This window comes from Prosopis cineraria, unplaced genomic scaffold (genome assembly GCF_029017545.1).
Source record: "Prosopis cineraria cultivar Desert tree isolate PC_DT_omini unplaced genomic scaffold, ASM2901754v1 PC4, whole genome shotgun sequence".
In the NCBI taxonomy this organism is placed as follows: Eukaryota; Viridiplantae; Streptophyta; class Magnoliopsida; order Fabales; family Fabaceae; genus Prosopis; species Prosopis cineraria.
The window spans coordinates 5,409,557-5,428,963 of record NW_026555335.1 but is presented as its reverse complement, the minus strand read 5'-3'; the positions used below and the strand labels follow the sequence as shown (position 1 = coordinate 5,428,963).

Sequence of the window (19,407 nt, the reverse complement as noted above, 5' to 3'; positions counted from 1 at the left end):
ATGTATAATTATATCAAACCTGATGCTACCATACACACAGGCATAAAACAAACTGGGGGAGGAGGAAACGCATATATAAGGGGAGTCTACTTTACAGTAAATTGAAAATATCTCTCTACATATAGGAAGAAATTGAGTAAAAGCAGTCTAGTACAGCATACTGAACTTGATCAGGTGGTAGTTCTTCATCTGGGCATCATCTTTGACTAAATGATGGAACCAAATGACTTCATCTATGGTCTCTCGCCAGACGATAAAGATGGTAAAGATAAATAGATTTCATTACACACGACTCTATGCCATAAATATGTTGTCTCTAACTCTTCTCATATTTTGTTAACATAATGAAATCTATATATAATATATATGCTGGTGCGTGCTTCACATATATATGCAAGCATAAAATCTAAGAGTAAGTACCCAATCGAAGCTCCAGATCTAAATCATCCTTGGCCAAGTCCAACCTAATGATCTCAGCCTTCTTTACCACTTTGCAACCATCTTGCGCAAAAGAGTCATTATAATCACCAAACCCCGACAAAGAATCTGCATTCTTTAACTTTGTAGATCCTGAGGCCTTGGTGCTTGAAGGGTTCAACAAGATACCGTCCACAACCCATTTTTTCAGATCAGGAGAAGGAGATGCGGGGGGAGGAGAAGATGAAGAAGAAAGTCTAGGAGAAACCAATGAGGGTAAAGTGCTGGCAGAGAATGGTTTTGTGAGCATTGTAGAAGAAGATGAACATGGTAACAAGGACATTGCTGAGCTTGAAAAGCCAGGACAAGAGGTAGGGTTACGATTTAGGTTGAGCATGGGGGAATGACCATCAGTTGTAGTGGGAGGGGACTGCCTGAGCCTGGCTCTGTCCCTCCTATGCACATTCATATGGCCGCCAAGTGCTTGAGCAGATCTGAATTCCCTGTTGCAGAAGCTACAAGTGTATGATCTTGGAGGCCAAGAGAATCCATTTATATAATCATCTCCTCCACAACTGATCTGAGATTTGCAGTCCCAATATCCTTTCATTATTTGGTTCTTGTTGCTGTTGGTGGTGAAAGTGCCATCTTTAAGGCTGCTGTTCAACCTGTTCCTCTCCATCTTCTATCTCCTTTTCGTTCCTCAGTCAGATCACCTGTAGCAATAGTTTGAACAGAAACTAGAAACTGTCAAACTCAAAATCATATAATCTACCATAAAAAAATTAGCTCAAACTGATTGAGATAAAAAGATTCGTATCATTTATCACATCTCTCAAAAGTTGTGACTACCAAGCTAGAGGGGTAGAGGTTAATATAAGGCTTAGTACTTACCTGGTGGTGGATGAATGAACAGCCTGAGGGTAATAGTAACTGGAAAGTAGAGTTTTGGAAAGAAAGAGCATCAAATTTATAAACCAAAGGCTGGGAATCCCATTGGAAGGTTAACCCTGAACTGTCCTGTGTGTTTGGTCATGGGTTACTAAATTTGGAAACTCGTCCTGCCAGGGTTACGCATTTATGCCGTATTTTTGTCACTGGTCTAGTAAATCTCTCTCTCTCTCACCCCCCCCCCCAACCCCTTGCTATAAATGTTATATTTCTTCTCGGTAAAGATCCAACATTTAACTCCCGCATTTTCTAAACAGTTGCATAGAGTAAATAAGGAACATTAGGTCACAAGTGGAAGTGGAAGTGGAGGTATGGTTTCTCGTGGTCAATGAAAAGCCTGCATAGGGTTCGGGATTTGAGTTAGGAAAATTGTTTGTCGTATCACGAACTTGCTACTGTTATGAACGTTTGTATCAACGCTACTACAATAATTGACGTTACTCAATGAACTTTGACTGTCCCTGTTAAATATGACTACTATATATCATAAAACACTACACATTATCTGGTCTTCTACGCTTTGATTTACTGCTAAAAAAAAATTTTAAGAAAGCTCACTCTAGCTACATGATATGTGAGCAATTCCCATATTTTCAACATTACACGCACTTGAACGACTGCTTGTAATTCTCCAAGAAAATCAAACAAGACAAACATGACTGTATTAGTCGATAACAGTGTTTAATAAATCGCAGAACTCGTTTATTTGTTAAGTGAAAATAGAAGCTTTAGTGATTTGCTGATTAACAGACAAAGCTTTTGAGTTAATATATATAATTAAGTACGAACTTGACTAGAGGAAGTTTGGCATTTCTATGGGCTATACTTCAACTTGATAACAAAACAAATTGTGTTATTTGAGCAGAGCAGATTAAAGTACAACCAGGTACATGTATTAGCGTCACTAGCTAAGGTTATATATTAAGCTCTTTTCAAAACTTTAGGATGATTGAGACCTGAGTCTTTTCGGCTGCCCGCAATTTTAATAGTTAAGGCATTGTTGACCTTTCCCTTTAGGTCATGGCATCGCATATTGCCCATCAGTTAGATGAAAATAACCGCTAGATAATGCTGCGGCCATTTACAAATCAAAGGTTGTTTTGATCAAAATGGTTCACGTGAATTATTTATTTATAATATTAAAGAATATTTTTTATCGATGTAAAAATATAGCCATGTTTAATTTTTAAATTCAAAATAAATTAGATTGATGACGATAAAAAAAAGTAAAACATTAAACGAAAAATTTGAAAGGATATATTTTGGTAAGTTAATTATATTCTCATGAATTATTATCATTCGAAATGTTTAGGCGTCAAAAAGTAGCTTTCCTTGATGCATCATACGGTTAGCTATATATAGAGCAGGAAGTGGACAAAGAGGATATATATAAATAGGACCAAAATTTTCTTGCTGCCTCGTATGAGAATATCATGTGACTGACATATGAGGCCTGGAGTACGTAATTCCAGCATGATCGATCTTTGACAATATATCAATTAAGATTGATCCTGACAGAGAGGAAGAACTGATAAAATATTATATCAACAAAGATTGATTCTGACAGAGATCGAGGAACTGATGATAAAAGCATTGCCTGATAATATATAGGAGGCCCATTTGTATATAAAAGGTCCTAGGACGTCGTTGAGTGTCTTAGGGCATTTATTTCCATGCCAGGTTGGTGTCAGTGGTGGCAATCTGCATCATCAAAAAGCTTAAATTTCTATGAACTTAAGTTGGTTCCTAGAATGAAGCTCGAAACCAGCATAACAAGATGAACTTCCAACTACATGGTTGGCAAGCTGTCTCAATCCATGAACTAGAACAGTGCACCAAGATTTCCTCATTTCCATTTTGTGATGAAGAATGGAAGGAGTGAGACGAGAGAAGTCCATATAGACAAAAGATCATGCTATATCCAACCCAAATTCATCGAAAGACACAAGACCAGTTAGATGAAGCAACGTGATGCTAAATCTGGGTTTGATTTTATGAGGTTGTAGAGCCGAAATGGCAGGTAATACCCGAAGTGTAAGAAGGTGCCGTCTCTGCCACTCATCTTTGTTAGTCTTTCATCTTTACCTGCTGGATCTGGCTCTTATGTATAATCAATAATGAATGCTTACCATGTTTATGTATGACAAAAAACACAGTGACGAAAGACTCCAGGTTCATTGTGCTTGTGTGTGTCTCTCTCTCTCTATATGTATTATATTGTAGTCTCGTCCATCAACCTTGAGGAATGGCTCTCTTATCAGAAACTCTCTGTCCTAGTTGGGGGAAAAAGAATGAAAAAGTATATCGATATCTGTGTTTTTTTTTTTTTTTTTTAACTAGTTGAGGTTTAACTATAAATTTTAGCCATGGAATATAAACTATAAAGGACTCTGTTGAGGATGCTTTTTGTGATACCGACAAGTGTAGGGCTCTGTTGTACTCTAAGTCACGCTAGGACTTGTGATTGGGCTAGAAGGGCTGCAGCTAACAGGTTTTTATGGATTCATTTACCATATAAAAACTTGGACCTTAAATATCATATATTATTATCTTGATAATTTAATAGCTTCATTTACTTACTTTTTGCAGACATAATTTTCTGAAATCTCATAAATTAACAGGTATAAGCAGATAAAATGTTTTGTGGCAATACTTCCTGTGTTTATATAATTATATTCAATAATTTTACATTTTTTGTCAAAATGTTACAAAATTATTTGAATTCTTAGAAACATTTTTTCTTTACTTTTTATTTTATTTTTGCCCCTTCTATGCGAAAGTGTGAGTGTGTAACTAGATCTTGGGCTTTATATATTGCATGGAGGCTGAAATTGAAATTTGCATTGTTCAAGCTCTGTGAATACTGAATAATGCCGTCCGTTTCTTGCAATATAAATATCTCCCTATACATAATGTAGATTAAATATTGATTGATTGATGTTGATGATTAACGGGTCAGAACTAACCCATTAGCATAACCTCGGCCCTAATACGCAAACTATGAGATGCATTGCCCTCTACTTGCATAGCAAGCTAATAAGCCCATTTTCAAAAGACTGCTTAAAGCCCAGTTCAAACCTAAAAGTCCAAAGATTATTCATCTGAACATCACACACAATGAATCATAATATATCAAGCACGTCACAATGAGAGTTAATAATGGACCTTGAGTTGCTTCCAAATTGTTACCAATACCATCAATACGGAGATCATGGCATACTGACATTTTAGAGATCTTGGGCCCTTGACATGCAACAACGGCAAGCATCCTAAAGAAATTAATAATGACGACAATAAATGAATAAAACCAAAGAAATTATCTTCTAACTACTATTTTGAGTGTTTTACAGACTGTCAGTCACCTTCCAACGCAATATTTAATGTGCGCGCGCGCGCTTGCGTGTGTGTCCAATGATTAAATCCTTTTGATTGAAGCAAAATATATATCTAAATTCAAAACAGAATCTTGGCGGTGTTGTTTCTGCTCGTGTCACTTCACGACAGTGCATAAAATGCCAAACCCACAGGAGTGGCAAGGACAGCAAGTATTAAAGCTACTGAAAATGAAATACGTCCCTTATCTCTCCTAATGACCAAACCTTCAACAATAGGATAATTAAGAGCAATAATATAAGCTGAAAGGATCAGCTGAATCAACATAATGTCCCAATCACCCAGAGAAACAACCCTATAGGCACCTACTGTGAAGCTGGATATGTTTAAGGTAAGGAGGGCAAGTATTGGCACAAGGAATATGTTTGATGCTCTGAAATTAAACTTATCCATTTGGTACAGCGCTATTTGCTCATTATCCTCCACTTTATTGGTGGGCAAGAAATTAGCTTCTCTTATGCCAAATTTCTTCATTACAGCATCCAAACATCCATATAGATGGCATGTAACTGATTTTATCATCCATATCCTCTCTTCATTAATCCATTGATAAGTTGTTCCTCCACTTATAAGGACTTCTAGTAAATGCTTAGAAAGCGCTGACAGAAAGATGAACAAGAAGACCAGGAAATAAGGGTCTGAGACCTGTCAAACACTCAAAAGAACCAAGAAAGAAAAAGAAAATGAGTTTAAATATTTGAAGCAAAAGGAACTTTATTAGAGTAAACTACTATTAGGAATTAGTATGCCCTTTCAGCTTCAGTCCATAAAAATCAGTAAATGCACTTGATCTTGAAAATAACAAACTTAGTCCATGTTAGTCCTTCATGCATTCCTGAGTTACTTTACAGAATTGAAGAGAAATGGACCTACCAATTCAGGGATTAACTTATTTACAACTCTCCCTCTCTCTCATTATATATATAGCTGCCAGTGTTACCTTAGGGTACAGGGTAGTTCCATCAATCAAAGCAAGCTGAGGGATGGTAGCAAAACACCAAAGAGGCAAGCAATATAAAGGGTAATATGTGAGTTCTGCAAAGCACATGCTCTGAAGAAGAGACATTCTGAAAGGCCCATCTATAAGGGGACAGTACTTGCTTATACCATTTTCAAACAGTCCAGAACTCCATCTGGATCCCTGAATCAGTACATCATTCAAATTTGTGGCAGCTGTTCCAAGGAATTGTGGCCTAGAAGGTTCACAAAAAACTGAAGTCCAGCCATTGTAATGCAAGATGAACCCAGTGAGATAATCTTCGACAACAGAATCATACAAGAAACCAACCTGCAGAAACATGATTCCTTGTTTGAAGGCATCCATTGATTGCAATATGTTTTACCTCAGATTTGGAACAATTTATGCACTACTTGTACTGGAGAAATTTATGCACAAATTGCTTTAGCAGAATATGAAGTCTACAATCTACTAACCTCTTGACCCCATTGAGTGCCGATTTCATAGTTACAAGAAGCCAATAACCGAGTCCCTTCTAGCAACGCACGCCCATTGTTCTCCACATTAGAACGAATGTAGTTTTGGTTCAGGGATTTGATCAACTCATTAGATGAGCCAAAATATTGTCCAAGTTCTATCAGGTCAGTGCCTAACATATTCAAATATTCACCATAAACTTACTGTTTTTGAAGCAATAAATGGCATAACATCATGCTCAAATACCTTTGTCACTGAATTTCCCACATAACGAGACCCTTTTAATATAGAAGCCTGTACCAGACAGCACAGGTCCGTTAAGCCCGTCCATACCTTGCCATTGAACCTAATTAAAGTTGCCCATAAAAACTCAAGTCAATAAAGCCTGAGGATATAGATATCAGGTAGATGAAAAGTCTGGTTCTTCATAGCGCCCTTAACTGTAAATAAGGATCTCATTTGACTGTCGTAGAGGTCATTCTTGCTCGCATTGTGAAATTTTTGAGGAAACTGAACAAAAGCTAGGGAGGGTGATATCTTAGGATCAAGGTGGAAACACATTGCCTGTCGAGCTGAAGTAGGGTCATTGGAAAACATGTCACAATCCAATACGAGGATGTATGGGGAATTGCTCATCACACCAGACACACGATGCTGCAACAATATCCATGTCTAAAGAGCTATGTACATAATAATGGAAAGCGTTGAACAAAAATGAGAGAGACAGCGAGAGATAGGCATACAAGGACATTAAGTGCTCCAGCCTTAAATGGTGGGGACAAGAAGGCCTTTTCTCCCGGGAAACGTAGACAAGAAGAGGTAATTCCACTTGTTCCACTTCACTTGTATTATCGTGTATCACCTGCCAGTCATTATTCTTTTTTATTGCCATTATATATGAATTTGTAGATTTTCTTTTGAATGTATGAATTAATTCTCGAAAATACCAAACCCCTTGCAAGTTAATGCTCTTTCAAGTGTCTCATAGCTACCATTGGTCTTTTTTAAAAAAAAAAACTATTGTTGATCAAGTCAGTTAACACTTCCAGGCTTGTGGAAAGTACATGAAACTCTCCTAATGATATGATATGTAGAGAAAGAAGATTTGGATAGACTTAGCATATACCTCAATGAAAGATGGGTGATCTCGTTCATCATTACATGGGGCTCTGCCTTCTCTGGCTCTCTTTATCTCCCCCTCAAATGCCTCATATTTTTCCTGCAAAAAGTTTGACTCTTGTAACCAAGAAGCAATCGTGCATAGCCCATAATTCAACTAAACAGAGCTTCATCAGAAAACCTCGATCTTTTGCTTCTCTGCAATAAACAAGCTACTCCCAGCAAAATCATCTTCATTCTCCAAAGCAGAAAAGAAAGCCTTGGGACATCTACACTTGACTCCGTACTTTGTGCAGAAGGGAAGCCACCACCTGGCAAACTTCCAAGCCTCCTTCATACCTTGCAAAGTCAAATTGGAACCCCCATCATCCGATAGATACACATGAAGCTTCTGTGGTGGGTAATCCAAAGCCATGGCTGATAGTACAGTGTTCATTACACCCACAATGGGCTCCTTGACTGGGTCTGTAGTACATATGAACACATCGATAGCAGGAAGCTTGTCGTCCTCCGGCAATCTTTCTGGGAACACGTTTCTTGAAACGGGACGCCACCGATAAGCTTGACCCAGAATCCAGATAAAGGATAGAAGGATTTCTGATGCGAAAACAAGAATCCAGGACACCAAGGGGGCTATTTCGGTTTCTAGGTCTTGGAAGAAGAAGCATACTCGGTAGTAGAACAAGAAAAGTAAAGCAATGGTATGGAGGAGGGTGTGTAGACGATTGATGATGAGTCGTAGCTTTCGGACACGGCAGAGATTGAGAGGAAGTGTCCCCTGACTCTCTTCCATTCTTGAATTATCTCCGTTGACTGTACTCGACCCATTCTTCAAGCTTAGCCTCTTCTTTTTTCCCCCGCTCCTTTTGGCGTCGTTGGTAAGACAAAGACTCCGTTTTGGTCATAATTTACAAACGATAAAGTCAACCTGTGCACAGTGCTGGCGGTCGTCATTTCATTTTTGCATCAGTTCTGGTCATGAGAAATGAAAAGAGTCGATCCTCAATTTTCTCACTGGTGACAAAATATAATCAAATAGTTGCCAGGAGCCTTGGGTTCAGCGGGGAAAGCAGCTAGATCGCGGGTTCCAACCGGGCTTGCAAATGTTTCAACATTTGCCCGCTCAAAAAATAGTTGCTGGAGGCTTTTTGTCAAAAAGGTGAAAAAGCAAAAATATTCATAAAATAATTAATCAAAGACATCTAATATTTTAAAATAAAAAAATAAAAATACTTATAATGTTACAGAAGTGAGTGTAAAAATGATTAAACTTATTAATTTTGATTGTTAAATATTAATTGTATATGTCATGTATAAGTCTTTACTAATATAGACTAATAAAGGGACAAAATATCCACAAAATCATCTACAGGAGCAAAAATATTCATAACGTTACTAAAGTTTGATGCAAAAGTAACCAATTCATCAAATACCTTAAATATTAATCATTTAGCTGACACTTAAGTAGAAGTTGACTATTTTTTCATTGATATAGATAAAAAATATTTCCAGATGAAATTTTATGGATATTGATTGATCATTATATGAGTACTCATAATGTTACTTTAGTAGATGCAATAGTGATCAATCCATCAAAATCCATGCCACATAGTTTCTTTCCATCACCACATATTTCACCCTTTTCCTCCCTCCCTTTCCACTCTTTTTTCTTATTTGCAAAATCTGAAATTCAACATAATGATATAGGTTATATACAGTCAAAGATCGAGACTGAGCACACCTTCTATGTCGCCATACCTTAAAAACATTGTCACAAACCTTAAGTAATTTCATTTATGATAAGTTTAAAATTTTCAAATAATTTTCACCATTATTGCAGAGAAACAAGCGATTTAATTGATATTAGGTTAAAATGACATTTTTTCATATGATATTTATACCATGATTGATTAACCTTTAGAGAATTTCATCTGAGAATATTTTTTATCCATATCAGTGAAAAAATAGTCAACTTCTGCTTATGTGTTAGCTGAATGGTCAACATTTAAGAGATTTAATGGATTGGTCACTTTTTCACCAACTCTGATAACATTATGGGTATTTTTCTCTTGGCCAATGACTTCATGGGTAGTTTTACCTCTTTATTAGCCCTTGTCAAAAAGGCTAACATGTGATATGCATAGTCAACATTAACGGTTCAAAGTTAATGACATAGGTTAAAGTTAATGGTTTGATTATTTTTTTTACTCACTCATGTAACATTATGGGTATTTTTATCCTTTTTTTACTTTAAGACACTGGGTGCCCTGGGTTGATCACTTTATGAGTATTTTTGTCACTTTACCCTTGTAAAAATTACAGTCAAAGTCAAAGATTTTAATTGAAATGGGTTTTGGTGTTAATCTTTCATTTTTTCTTCTTTTTTTCCTGCCTTAAATGAGTTCTGATTCTAGGTGGTTGATAGGGGTTTAACAAATATAATACTTTTTTGTGATGCAATTTGTCTAGCATTATCTTCTTGTAATCATGGGTTCACCAAATATGACTTATTTATGTTGTGATTTATTTAAAATTGGGTTAATATGCAATTTAGACACTAAACTATTGGTTCAAGTGTAATTTGAACCTATATTAATAATTGGTACATTTTGAAACCCTAGCAATTAAAGTTGATGCATACTCGCTCCAATCATTAATTTGAAAACTAAAGGTGACTACTTTTTAAAAGCAGTGGGGCCTACACCATTAAGAATGCAAGCTCATAGCCTATCAAATGGATGGGTGTCACTATGTCCTTTATCATAGGTTTGGGAGAAAGCAATCAACAAACCAATCCTTTACTACTTTGACAACATTCATGGTCAGAGCGATGTCTTCCTAAAAAGCAAAAACACAGCAATATTCAAAGTGAAAGCATGGGAATGAATTAGCCCAAAAACTGATAAAGTTAAAGTGAAAACTAGAGATTTCTTTTAAATACGAGCACTCTATGTTGAGCAATATAGAAAAGTGAGTTGATAGGGTTAAGAGAAATCCCTTTAGAATTCAACAAAATCTATATTAGAACCAACCAAGTGGCCCTGAATGAAAGCACCAAAAGCTATAGAGTCATGCCTTAAGCATTGAATTTCACTTCACGATAAGTGATGATCGCAATACTCACAAAAATTGACATCATATTAGCCAAGGTTTTAGGTTTCACTCTTACAACTCTCCTTCTCAAACAAAGCCCTAATAAAATAAACAGCGACAAGCATGAGGGCTTTGAGCATTTAAATGAAGGAAATAGAGAGGTGAATATAGGCAAAATTAGAGAATTAGGGAGAAAGACAATGTAAAGCATTAATAGGTGCAACAAATTTGATGTAAAGCTCTTGCAAAATTAAAATAGGCTCGACAAGCTTGGGGACGCAAATGAGGAGGAAGGAGTAGAAAGCTATGTGGATTATGGTAAGGGAAATTGGGTAAGGCCAATTGTACATCTTGTGGTTGAGAATGTACTTGTTACAGTGGCCAATGATGGTGAAGCTAAGGAAGATCCATAAGGTGATGTAGGTGTACGAGAGGATGACTTTCTCCCAATGCCTTCGGACACATATATAGTTGCTAGACTTGAATAAAAAGCTTAACAACCTTAATTCCTGAGACGAGAAAACCAAGGGATTTGAATAAAAGGAGGAGAAGATAGGGATATGGGATTGAATGAATGAACAAAGGAATGTGTTAGGTGTAGAAATTGAAGTTCAAGGTTTGTGTTTGCTAATGGAGGAAGGTAGATAGAGAAGGTGAGCAAATGAAGAGTGTGGGCCTACTACTTTAGAAAAGTAACTATAGTTAATTTCAAATTAATAATAGGGGCAAAGATGCAATAACTTTAATTGGTCGAAGTTCAAAATGTACCAATTATGAATATGGGGTTCAAATCATTTATGGACATATAGTTCAAGGTTCAAATTACATATTAACCTTTTGAAATTTCATAAACATCAAGTCTTTAATTCTAAACAATGATGTTATTTTGACATTTTTTAATTCTTCAATTCTTAAGTTTGTATGGGTTATGTTTTTGGTTATATTTTTAGTCACCTTTTTTTATATGAGTTCAAGTGTTCTCTGACAATGGTTATGGCTAGTAATTGGTTGTCAACAGTGGTTGTAGCTGTGCATAGCATGCTGTTTTTTTAAGGGGGTTTGGTTAGCCTTATATGTTCAAAATGCTTGCTTTCAATTAAATAAAATACATGAATCTTTTATGAATTAGTTATTTTATAACAAATTTTTATTATTAATACATTAAAATTCACATGTTTTGTTGTGATTGGATAAAGTATATTAAGTATATAAAATTAAGTGTATAAGTCTGACTCTTAATATATTTGTCGATTAAAAATATTTTTTTTATTAAAGTATACTTTTAATCCTCCAACTTTATATAAGATTTTAATTTAATTCTTTAATTTTATAAAATATTTTTTAATCTTTTAACTTTAATGCTATTAGTTTTAAATGATTATTTTTTGTGTCCATTATCATTATTTCAAAAAAAATTAAATTTAATATGTCAACATTTGAGATAAATGACTAAAAATTTATTAGGATAAAACCAATAATATTAGAGTTAAAGTATTAAAAAGACACTTTATAAAGTTAAATGACTAAAATAAAATCTTATGTAAAATTTAAAAATTAAATGTATAGTTTAATTTTTTTTCTTTTTATAAGATACCTTTAATTACCTTACTAAATTATAGAGATGTGGTTAACTTGATAATTTTTTTAAAATAAAATAATTTTTTTATTTTATCGCAATTTAAAATAAAAATTTTAAAATTGATGCCAAGTTTTCTCATAATTAATAACTTTAATAAAAATAATAGTAAAAAAATCGTAACTAATATTTTATTAAACATATATTATATTTAAAGATAAAAAAATTCTTTTAGGAACGCCTACATTATTGAATTGAAGGACACTAATTTTTTTCACCAAAGCAAATGGGCCTCAGCCATCAGCCATCATTTTTCAGCATTAAAAGAAAAAAAACAAATAAAGGCTAGATGTTCGCCGTATATACGCGAATCGAAAGGCCGTCGTTGGTCATTGTCAAACACGTGGCGTTTAGGCGAAGTAGCCTCCACTAATTTCTGAGTCAGAGGCCATGGATTTCATGTCCACGCTCATACGTGCGGTGAGCCTTCGCTTTCATCTTGTCAGAAGAAGAAGATGCCCCTCCAAGCAAGCAATAAGGCCGGTTTGGTTTCTCTTCTGCACGCCGATTCCTCTGATTGACCTTTTTAATCACCACCCCATTTTGTTTTTCTCATCATCTTACTTGGTTTCCTTCATCTTTGGTCGAATTTCAATTTGTTGCTCCAGTCATCGCCCTTCCTTTTCTGCCTATCAATTGCTTTGTTCCCTTCCCTGTCTATTTGGCCTCTGAAAGGAAAGTAGATAACAGGGGTCCTGTCTTTTTTTTTTTTTGGTGATTTTGTTCCCTGCACTCGGCTAAAATAGAAAGATGAGTGCGTTTACACCCGTCAGAATCTGAAACCACTTATTTTATCCGGAGAAAAAAATGAAGCATTTTCCTGGGACACCTGGTACTCTCACTGCGCTGGTTCTGAGGTTGTCACAGTGCACTTTCGCTGTTGGATCAATTGCTGCTATGGGTACCACATCCAGTTTCTACGGTATCACGGCTTTTTGGTAACACAACTCATCCTCCTCTAAAGAACAATTTCTATTTCTGCACTTTTTTCTCCTACGTTTCTTTCATTGGAACTAGGAGTGTCTTTGCAGGGGGATGCTTTTGTTCTCACAACACCCTAGTCAAATGTTATCTCTGTCTTCGTGATTGATTCGCTTCATTTGGTTTAAAGTTAGAACTCCGTTTTGTGATTTATGAATATTAGTCAAATTCACTTTCTTAAACAAGTTCAGCACCTTGCCTCCAACTGTCATTAACAGAATATGTGCTGGTCTTTTTTTTTTTAATGTTATCTAAGACTACGACATTAGTCACTAATTCACTTTCTTAAACAAGTTCAGCACCTTGCCTCCAACTGTCATTAACAGAATATGTGCTGGTCTTTTTTTTTTTTTTTTTAATGTTATCTAAGACTACGACATTAGTCACTCTCTTAAATAGAATGTGGCTAAATTTTTTATACAAATTGAGGGGCATCGTAGTTTTGACTTGATTAGATCAAATGTCCCTGGTATAAAATTCGCTAACGGTTTTCCTCATTGACTGCTGCCGCTATTTGAATAATTAAACGGACAGACATCTATCTCTTGCCTTTCGAGTTGCAAAACTAAAATCTCACTGCAGAATACATATGCAATAGGGAATGAAAGATCGAGGATGGGAGCAATGAGAAGAAATTGGAATGGTTTCCTCTTCTTGAGCTGGGTCATATAGGCATTCAAATAAGTTGGGGATTTTTAACTTCTCTTGTTTGTTTAAGATGTCATTGAAGCAGAATCTAATACCACTTCATGGTTTGCTTGGGAGTAGGAAACTTTCATTGTCAAAGCATTCATAAAATTAGGGGCGGAAATCCTATAAGTTACTACTTGCTTAATGTCTGCCCTAGTTTCTTCTTCATGTTATTGACAACTGAGTGTAATATTTTCCAGTTTATATGTTCACAAAATATGGCAATCTCTACCCCTGACTATTGCCTTAAAACTACTTTTACTCAGTCACACCGGGAAAATATTAATGTCCAGCAGAGTCGTGCTTGTATTGTATTGCTGACTTCTGGATGACAATTTGATACAACCGACCCTGCCACACTGGCAAAATCTGGGTGTCATTTATTGGCTTTTCACATTTTTCAACACCAGCCCAAACAATTCCGCTTCAGCTTCATATTTCTAACTGATTTTGAAGCAAAATCTGTACTTGGATATTTAGACTTCCTCTTTAGATAAATGTATCTGTTACTAAGGATTAAAAGAATACATTAAAAATCTAGGTCCGAGGTGATCATGTGGTAATTAATGGTACATTGGACTTGTTATATTTTTGTATGGCTAAGATTATGGACATGTTTTTGTTCACATGATATTTCATTTTTTATTCTCTGTTTCTCTCTCTCTTGCCAACATGCCTAAAATGAGCTAAATGATAAGTTCATGTCGAATTAATCAAATATCCATCATATGCTAAGCTCCCTTAAATTGGTCATGTTTAGTTGGCGTGGAAAGTGGAAATAAAACTGGAATAGCTAAATGAGCTTTGACTTTTCAATATTTTAATCTGACGGTGAAATTCTGGATAGAATGCATGCTGTGAAGTGTGAAACGAGGCTTGTAGTAGAGATGAAAGAGGGAGTTGGGTATAGATGGAGGTCTATGGTAAAACTTAAATGTAGCAGGACACACTCCAGTACCATCAGCAATCTTTGGCTTTTCCTGAACAGGATGAAAATGTTCACCTCAGAATTTGTTCACTCATAAGGATTAAAAGCATCTCTTCTCATGTCTTTATGGCAATGCTTAAATGTTTGATTTATAGGGACTTGATGCTGCGAATTTTGTTGGAATTGCAGTTACTTGATAGCTTCAATGGGTTTGCAAGTCGTTTGGAGTTTTGTGCTTGCCTTGCTGGATGCGTATGCTTTAGTGAGAAAGAAGGTCCTTCACAATTCTCTCTTGGTTAGCCTGTTCGTTGTTGGAGATTGGGTTAGCCTCTGCCAATCCTTCACTGTCTTAGTTGCTTACTTGATTAGATACTGTAAGAATCACAAAGCTTATGAAGGTCAAGAATCAGGGCAATTATAAATATAACATCATGTCAGATGTATTCTTCAATGAGATTTACATCTGATATGTAATTTTGTTTTCAACAAATGGCACGGTCAAATCACATTTTGTAGGCCAGGCGTACAATCTCTAGTAAAGAGTTTTTTGGGTCAAGGTTACTGTTTGACAATTCTAATCAATCATTTCCGCAGGTAACAGCAACATTATCTCTAGCAGCAGCTTCTGCCTCAGCCGGCATCGCAGTCCTATACTTCAATGATGCGGGAAGCTGCAAGTTCGGACAAGAATGTCAGAGGTATCAGATTTCAGTTGCTTTGGCTTCCTTGAGCTGGATAGCTATTTTAGTCTCATCTCTAATTATGCTTTGGCTATTGGCTGCAAGGTAGCAGCCTCTATAATCAATCAGAATTCGCTCATCTAACAGAAGCCCATCTCGTTGGAATCCTTTCATTTCAAAATGTTAATAGGAGAACAGATAGAATAGCGCCTTACGCTAGAACTTCAATTTTTTTTTTTTTTCATTTTAATAAGGGATTGGGTTTGCAGCAGATTGTAAAGGAAAATGGAAAGAAAAAAAAAATTGTAGATGTTCTTTTAAAAAAAAAAATTGGCTTGCAAAAAAGTTATCTATGGATAGTGTTATGGCAATATGTAAATCTTATTGTGGTAAGATCAAGCCTAAATTACTGGAAATAGTATTTTGATAGATATTTGTGTTAGATTCTTTTTAGTTTCTTGCTGCTCTCAAGAATCTGTTTTGGATTCTGGATTTTTTTTTTAAAAAAAATTGTTTCATACAACGTTCCCTGAATCTCGTCCGATTCCATCACAATGTGAAACGGTGTGAAATCGGCGTTGCAGCACGGGATAATACGATCTTGGGAGGGAATGAGCTTTTACTCAAAACATATCCAAGCATGAAATTTCATTCTCCTTCTAGAGAAAGGTGACCTCGTACTAACCATCTTATTGGAAAACGCCAAGATAATGGCGAATAATGACAGGATGTTGACACACACACACACATAAAAATATTTTATTTATTAAATTACGACTGCTTATATTTTTTAATCTCTAATTTATATCCTATAACTAATCCTGTTATTATCATTTTAAATTTCTTAATATGAACAGTGGAACGTGTACGGTGTGTAGGGGGGGTGTGTGTGTGTGTGTTTTTTTTTTTTTTTTGGGTTGCGGGGAGGGGCGCATTTACAGACTGAGGCAGCTGCCTGTAACATTGAAGCCATATTAATAGCTCCTGGCGAATTTGCGAGGTATTTAAACACACGTCAGATTCATTTAAATCTTATTATTTTAATTCTATTTCTAAGTCATTTTAACATATTTTACTGAAATAAAAAAAACTATAAAATTCATTAACTGTGTCTAAAAATTTAAAAAATTTTTTGTTTATATTAAGTATACATGCTTTAATAATATTTTTTTCAACATTTAATAGAGAGTAAAAAAAAATTTATTTTAAGAATTTAATGATATGATTTATAAATATAACTAAAAAAATATTCTCTCTTTGTCTTATAAGGGATAAGAGGGAGTAATTTTGATGATGCTATTTGGAAAGTGCATGGTTCGATAAAATGATATTTTTGGCTAATTTTAATGATGCTATTTGGAAAGTGCATGGTTCAATAAAATGATATTTTTGGCAAATTCTTATGATGATGTCTAAATATTTATTGCATGTGCAATTTTTCAAAAATCTTAACCTTAAATTAATTAAGTCAAACAAGTTTAAGTAAGTAATTGAAGGTAATTAGATAAATTAGCGTGGTGTGTAGTTTAAGAGGGCTAACGACCCTATTAGGTTGTGATTACAACCTTAGACTTGTGTCCAGCATGCTAATGGGTTACTTAAGTCTTAAAAAGGAAAGAAAATATGAGGATGCCTTTGCACCATGTGTCATGGTGTGTGTGTCATGTGCCATGGCGTAAAGGCCAAAATCAATGAAGGAAGCCCTTTGTGACATATATCATGGGGCACATGGCTCGAATTCAAGCAAAGCAAAATTCTATGTGTCACAAGCTGTGACGCATGGTCAAAAATTTAAACTTATCAGATGCAAAATAGAAATGGAAACAGAAGGAAAATAGAGAGAGAGAGAGAGAGAGAGAGTTAAGTGTGAGGGATGTAAAGCTTGAAGTTTGTAAATCCCAAAGGTAAGTTTCCTAAGCCTTAATCCTTCTTTCTCTTATATGTTTCTTGAGTTTTAGAGTTAGAGTTTTCTTGAGAAGATGATTTTCGGTTCATAGAGGTTATGAGTTCAAGTACATTGGCTTTTATAGAGTTAATAAGAGTTGTTTAAGTAATTTAAACTTTATCATGAGCAATAAATGTGTTTTTGGTGGTTTAAAGCCAATGATGGCTAAAAATCCACAATAAATGTAGTGGTTGAAAGTTATTAATTCCATCAATGAATGACTTGAAATTCAATAAAGTTAATATAAAATAATGAGAATTAATGAACCCAATGAATATGTTTAAAAGTGAAGAGGTTGTGATTTTAAAAGTTGTAAAGTGTTGAGTTGAAGAGTAAGAGTTGTTAAATCATGATATTGATGATTGTGGTATGATAATTTGTAGATTAATTTACATATTGACACCATTCAAGCTTTCAAAGTATACTATTACTTTTGACTTTTCAAGGGTTTAAAGTGATTAAAGGAGAATTTTTTTTAAACTTCTGTATTTTAATTAGTTACATAGTTTTATAACTATTTTGAAACGAGTATAAAATTGTTTAATGCAAGTGTGGCTTGCGGTATAAGGTGAGTTATAATGGTACAATGAATAATTATTGCTATGGCAAATTTGCAAATTGTGAAAGAATATATATATATATATATATATGTGCATGTGCTATGAATAATGAGAAAGATATTAAATTGTGGAGTTCTATGATAATATGATAATTTGTTATATGGAGTTTAATAATTTCTTGTGATGCAAATGTGTAATGATTGTAAAATGATGAAAGTATGATGATATCACTAATAAGCATGCCTTATTGTGTATGTTTATGCATGCCATCTAATATTGCATTTACACATTACATGATCTTGCGAGGCAATAGTTCGCTTAAGATGAGAAGTAATGAATGAAATCCATATAATATGGCCGAAATTCGAAGCTCAAAAGGTTGCCTTAATATACTTATATTATTTGTTTCACTTGTTCGTTGAAGGACTGTCTTATAATTTATTGAGATATTTAAATTTAATTTAATTTTTACTTGTTAAACAAGGAAGTTAGTTTAGGGTGAACAACATTCTATACACTAAAACTTCAATTTTTTTCAATTCATTTCAATGAGGAATTGGTGTTGCAGTAGGTTGTAAAGGAAAATGGAGAAAAAAAAAAAAAGGTGTTGGTGTTCTTTTAAAAAAAAATTTTGGCTTGCAAAAAAGTTATCTATGGATAGTGTTATGGCAATATGTAAGTCTTCTTGCGGTAAGATCAAGCCTAAATTACTGGAAATGGTGTTTTAATAGGTTCTTTTTAGTTTATTGCTGCTCTCAAGAATCTGTTTTAGTTCTGGATTATTTTTTTTTTAAATTGTTTCATACAACGTTCCCTGAATCTCGTCCGATTCCATCACAATGTGAATGGAATAAAATTGGCGTTGCAGCACGGGATAATATACTCATGGGAGGGAATGATCTTGTACTCTAACATATCTAAGCATGAAATTTCATTCTCCTTCTAGAGAAAGGTCACCTCGTACGAACCATCTCATTGGAAAACGCCAAGATAATGGCGAACAATGACAGTGTTGACGCACACTTAAAAATATTTTATTTATTAAATTTTGGCTGCTTATCTATTTTATATCCATTTTATATCCATTTTATATCCTATACCCAATCCTGTTATTATCATTTTAAATTTTTCAATATGAACAGTGGAACGTGTACGGCAGGGCTTTTTTTTTTTTGGGGGGGGGGAAATTTGGCGGCGGCGCATTTACAGACTGAGGCAGCTGCCTATAACATTGAAGCCATGTTAATAGCTAAATTTGGGAGAACCGCACTAAGAGTCTTGAAAACCAAAAAAAAAAAAAAATTACATTGAATACTCAAGGGCTTTTGTTATAATGTCTTTTGAGAGTGAAAATATAATTTTTTTTTGTGTAATTTAAAAACTCAGATCATGTATAATACAATATTCATAAATGCACAATATAATATTCATGAATTCTTAACACAATATTCATGCATGTTTAATTGATCAATATATTTAATAAAATATACAAGTGACGTAGATAATGTACAACACAATGTTTATAGATGCACAATACGATATTCATACATTTTCAATTGCATATCCATGTATGGACATA

At 34.8% G+C, this 19,407-nt stretch overlaps 2 protein-coding genes and 1 pseudogene across 8 annotated transcripts; 1 reads left to right on the top strand and 2 right to left on the bottom strand.

Annotated features, from left to right (window-relative positions):
* Positions 1-406: 406 nt before the first annotated feature.
* On the bottom strand, positions 407-1,622 carry LOC129308398 (transcriptional regulator SUPERMAN). The gene is made up of 2 exons (XM_054949506.1): positions 1,312-1,622; positions 407-1,133 (listed from the first exon to the last, which is right to left on the bottom strand). The coding sequence occupies exon 2, from the start codon at positions 1,097-1,099 to the stop codon at positions 407-409; it is 693 nt and encodes a 230-aa protein (XP_054805481.1). The 5' UTR covers positions 1,100-1,133; positions 1,312-1,622.
* A 3,050-nt stretch (positions 1,623-4,672) lies between these two features.
* LOC129310181 (cellulose synthase-like protein G2) lies at positions 4,673-8,384 on the bottom strand (annotated as a pseudogene).
* A 3,987-nt stretch (positions 8,385-12,371) lies between these two features.
* On the top strand, positions 12,372-15,765 carry LOC129308024 (CASP-like protein 5B3). 7 transcript variants are annotated; one of them, XM_054948982.1, is made up of 4 exons: positions 12,372-12,982; positions 14,833-14,917; positions 15,238-15,341; positions 15,436-15,765. In XM_054948982.1, the coding sequence occupies exons 1-4, from the start codon at positions 12,852-12,854 to the stop codon at positions 15,740-15,742; spliced, it is 627 nt and encodes a 208-aa protein (XP_054804957.1). In that variant the 5' UTR covers positions 12,372-12,851; the 3' UTR covers positions 15,743-15,765. The 7 variants fall into 7 exon arrangements, with proteins under 7 accessions (XP_054804957.1, XP_054804961.1, XP_054804956.1 ...); XM_054948981.1 differs by having other exon boundaries at positions 12,380-12,982; positions 14,833-14,965; XM_054948985.1 differs by having other exon boundaries at positions 12,386-12,982; positions 14,833-14,965; positions 15,453-15,765.
* The last annotated feature ends 3,642 nt before the right edge of the window (positions 15,766-19,407 follow it).

Bases quoted from the DNA above. Each gene is read 5' to 3' on its own strand.
- LOC129308398 (XM_054949506.1), bottom strand. From the start codon at position 1,099: ATGGAGAGGAACAGGTTGAACAGCAGCCTTAAAGATGGCACTTTCACC.
- LOC129308024 (XM_054948981.1), top strand. From the start codon at position 12,852: ATGAAGCATTTTCCTGGGACACCTGGTACTCTCACTGCGCTGGTTCTG. The intron at 12,983-14,832 runs GTAACACAACTC...TTGGAATTGCAG, and splicing joins TACGGTATCACGGCTTTTTG to TTACTTGATAGCTTCAATGG. The intron at 14,966-15,237 runs GTTAGCCTCTGC...TCATTTCCGCAG, and splicing joins TGTTCGTTGTTGGAGATTGG to GTAACAGCAACATTATCTCT.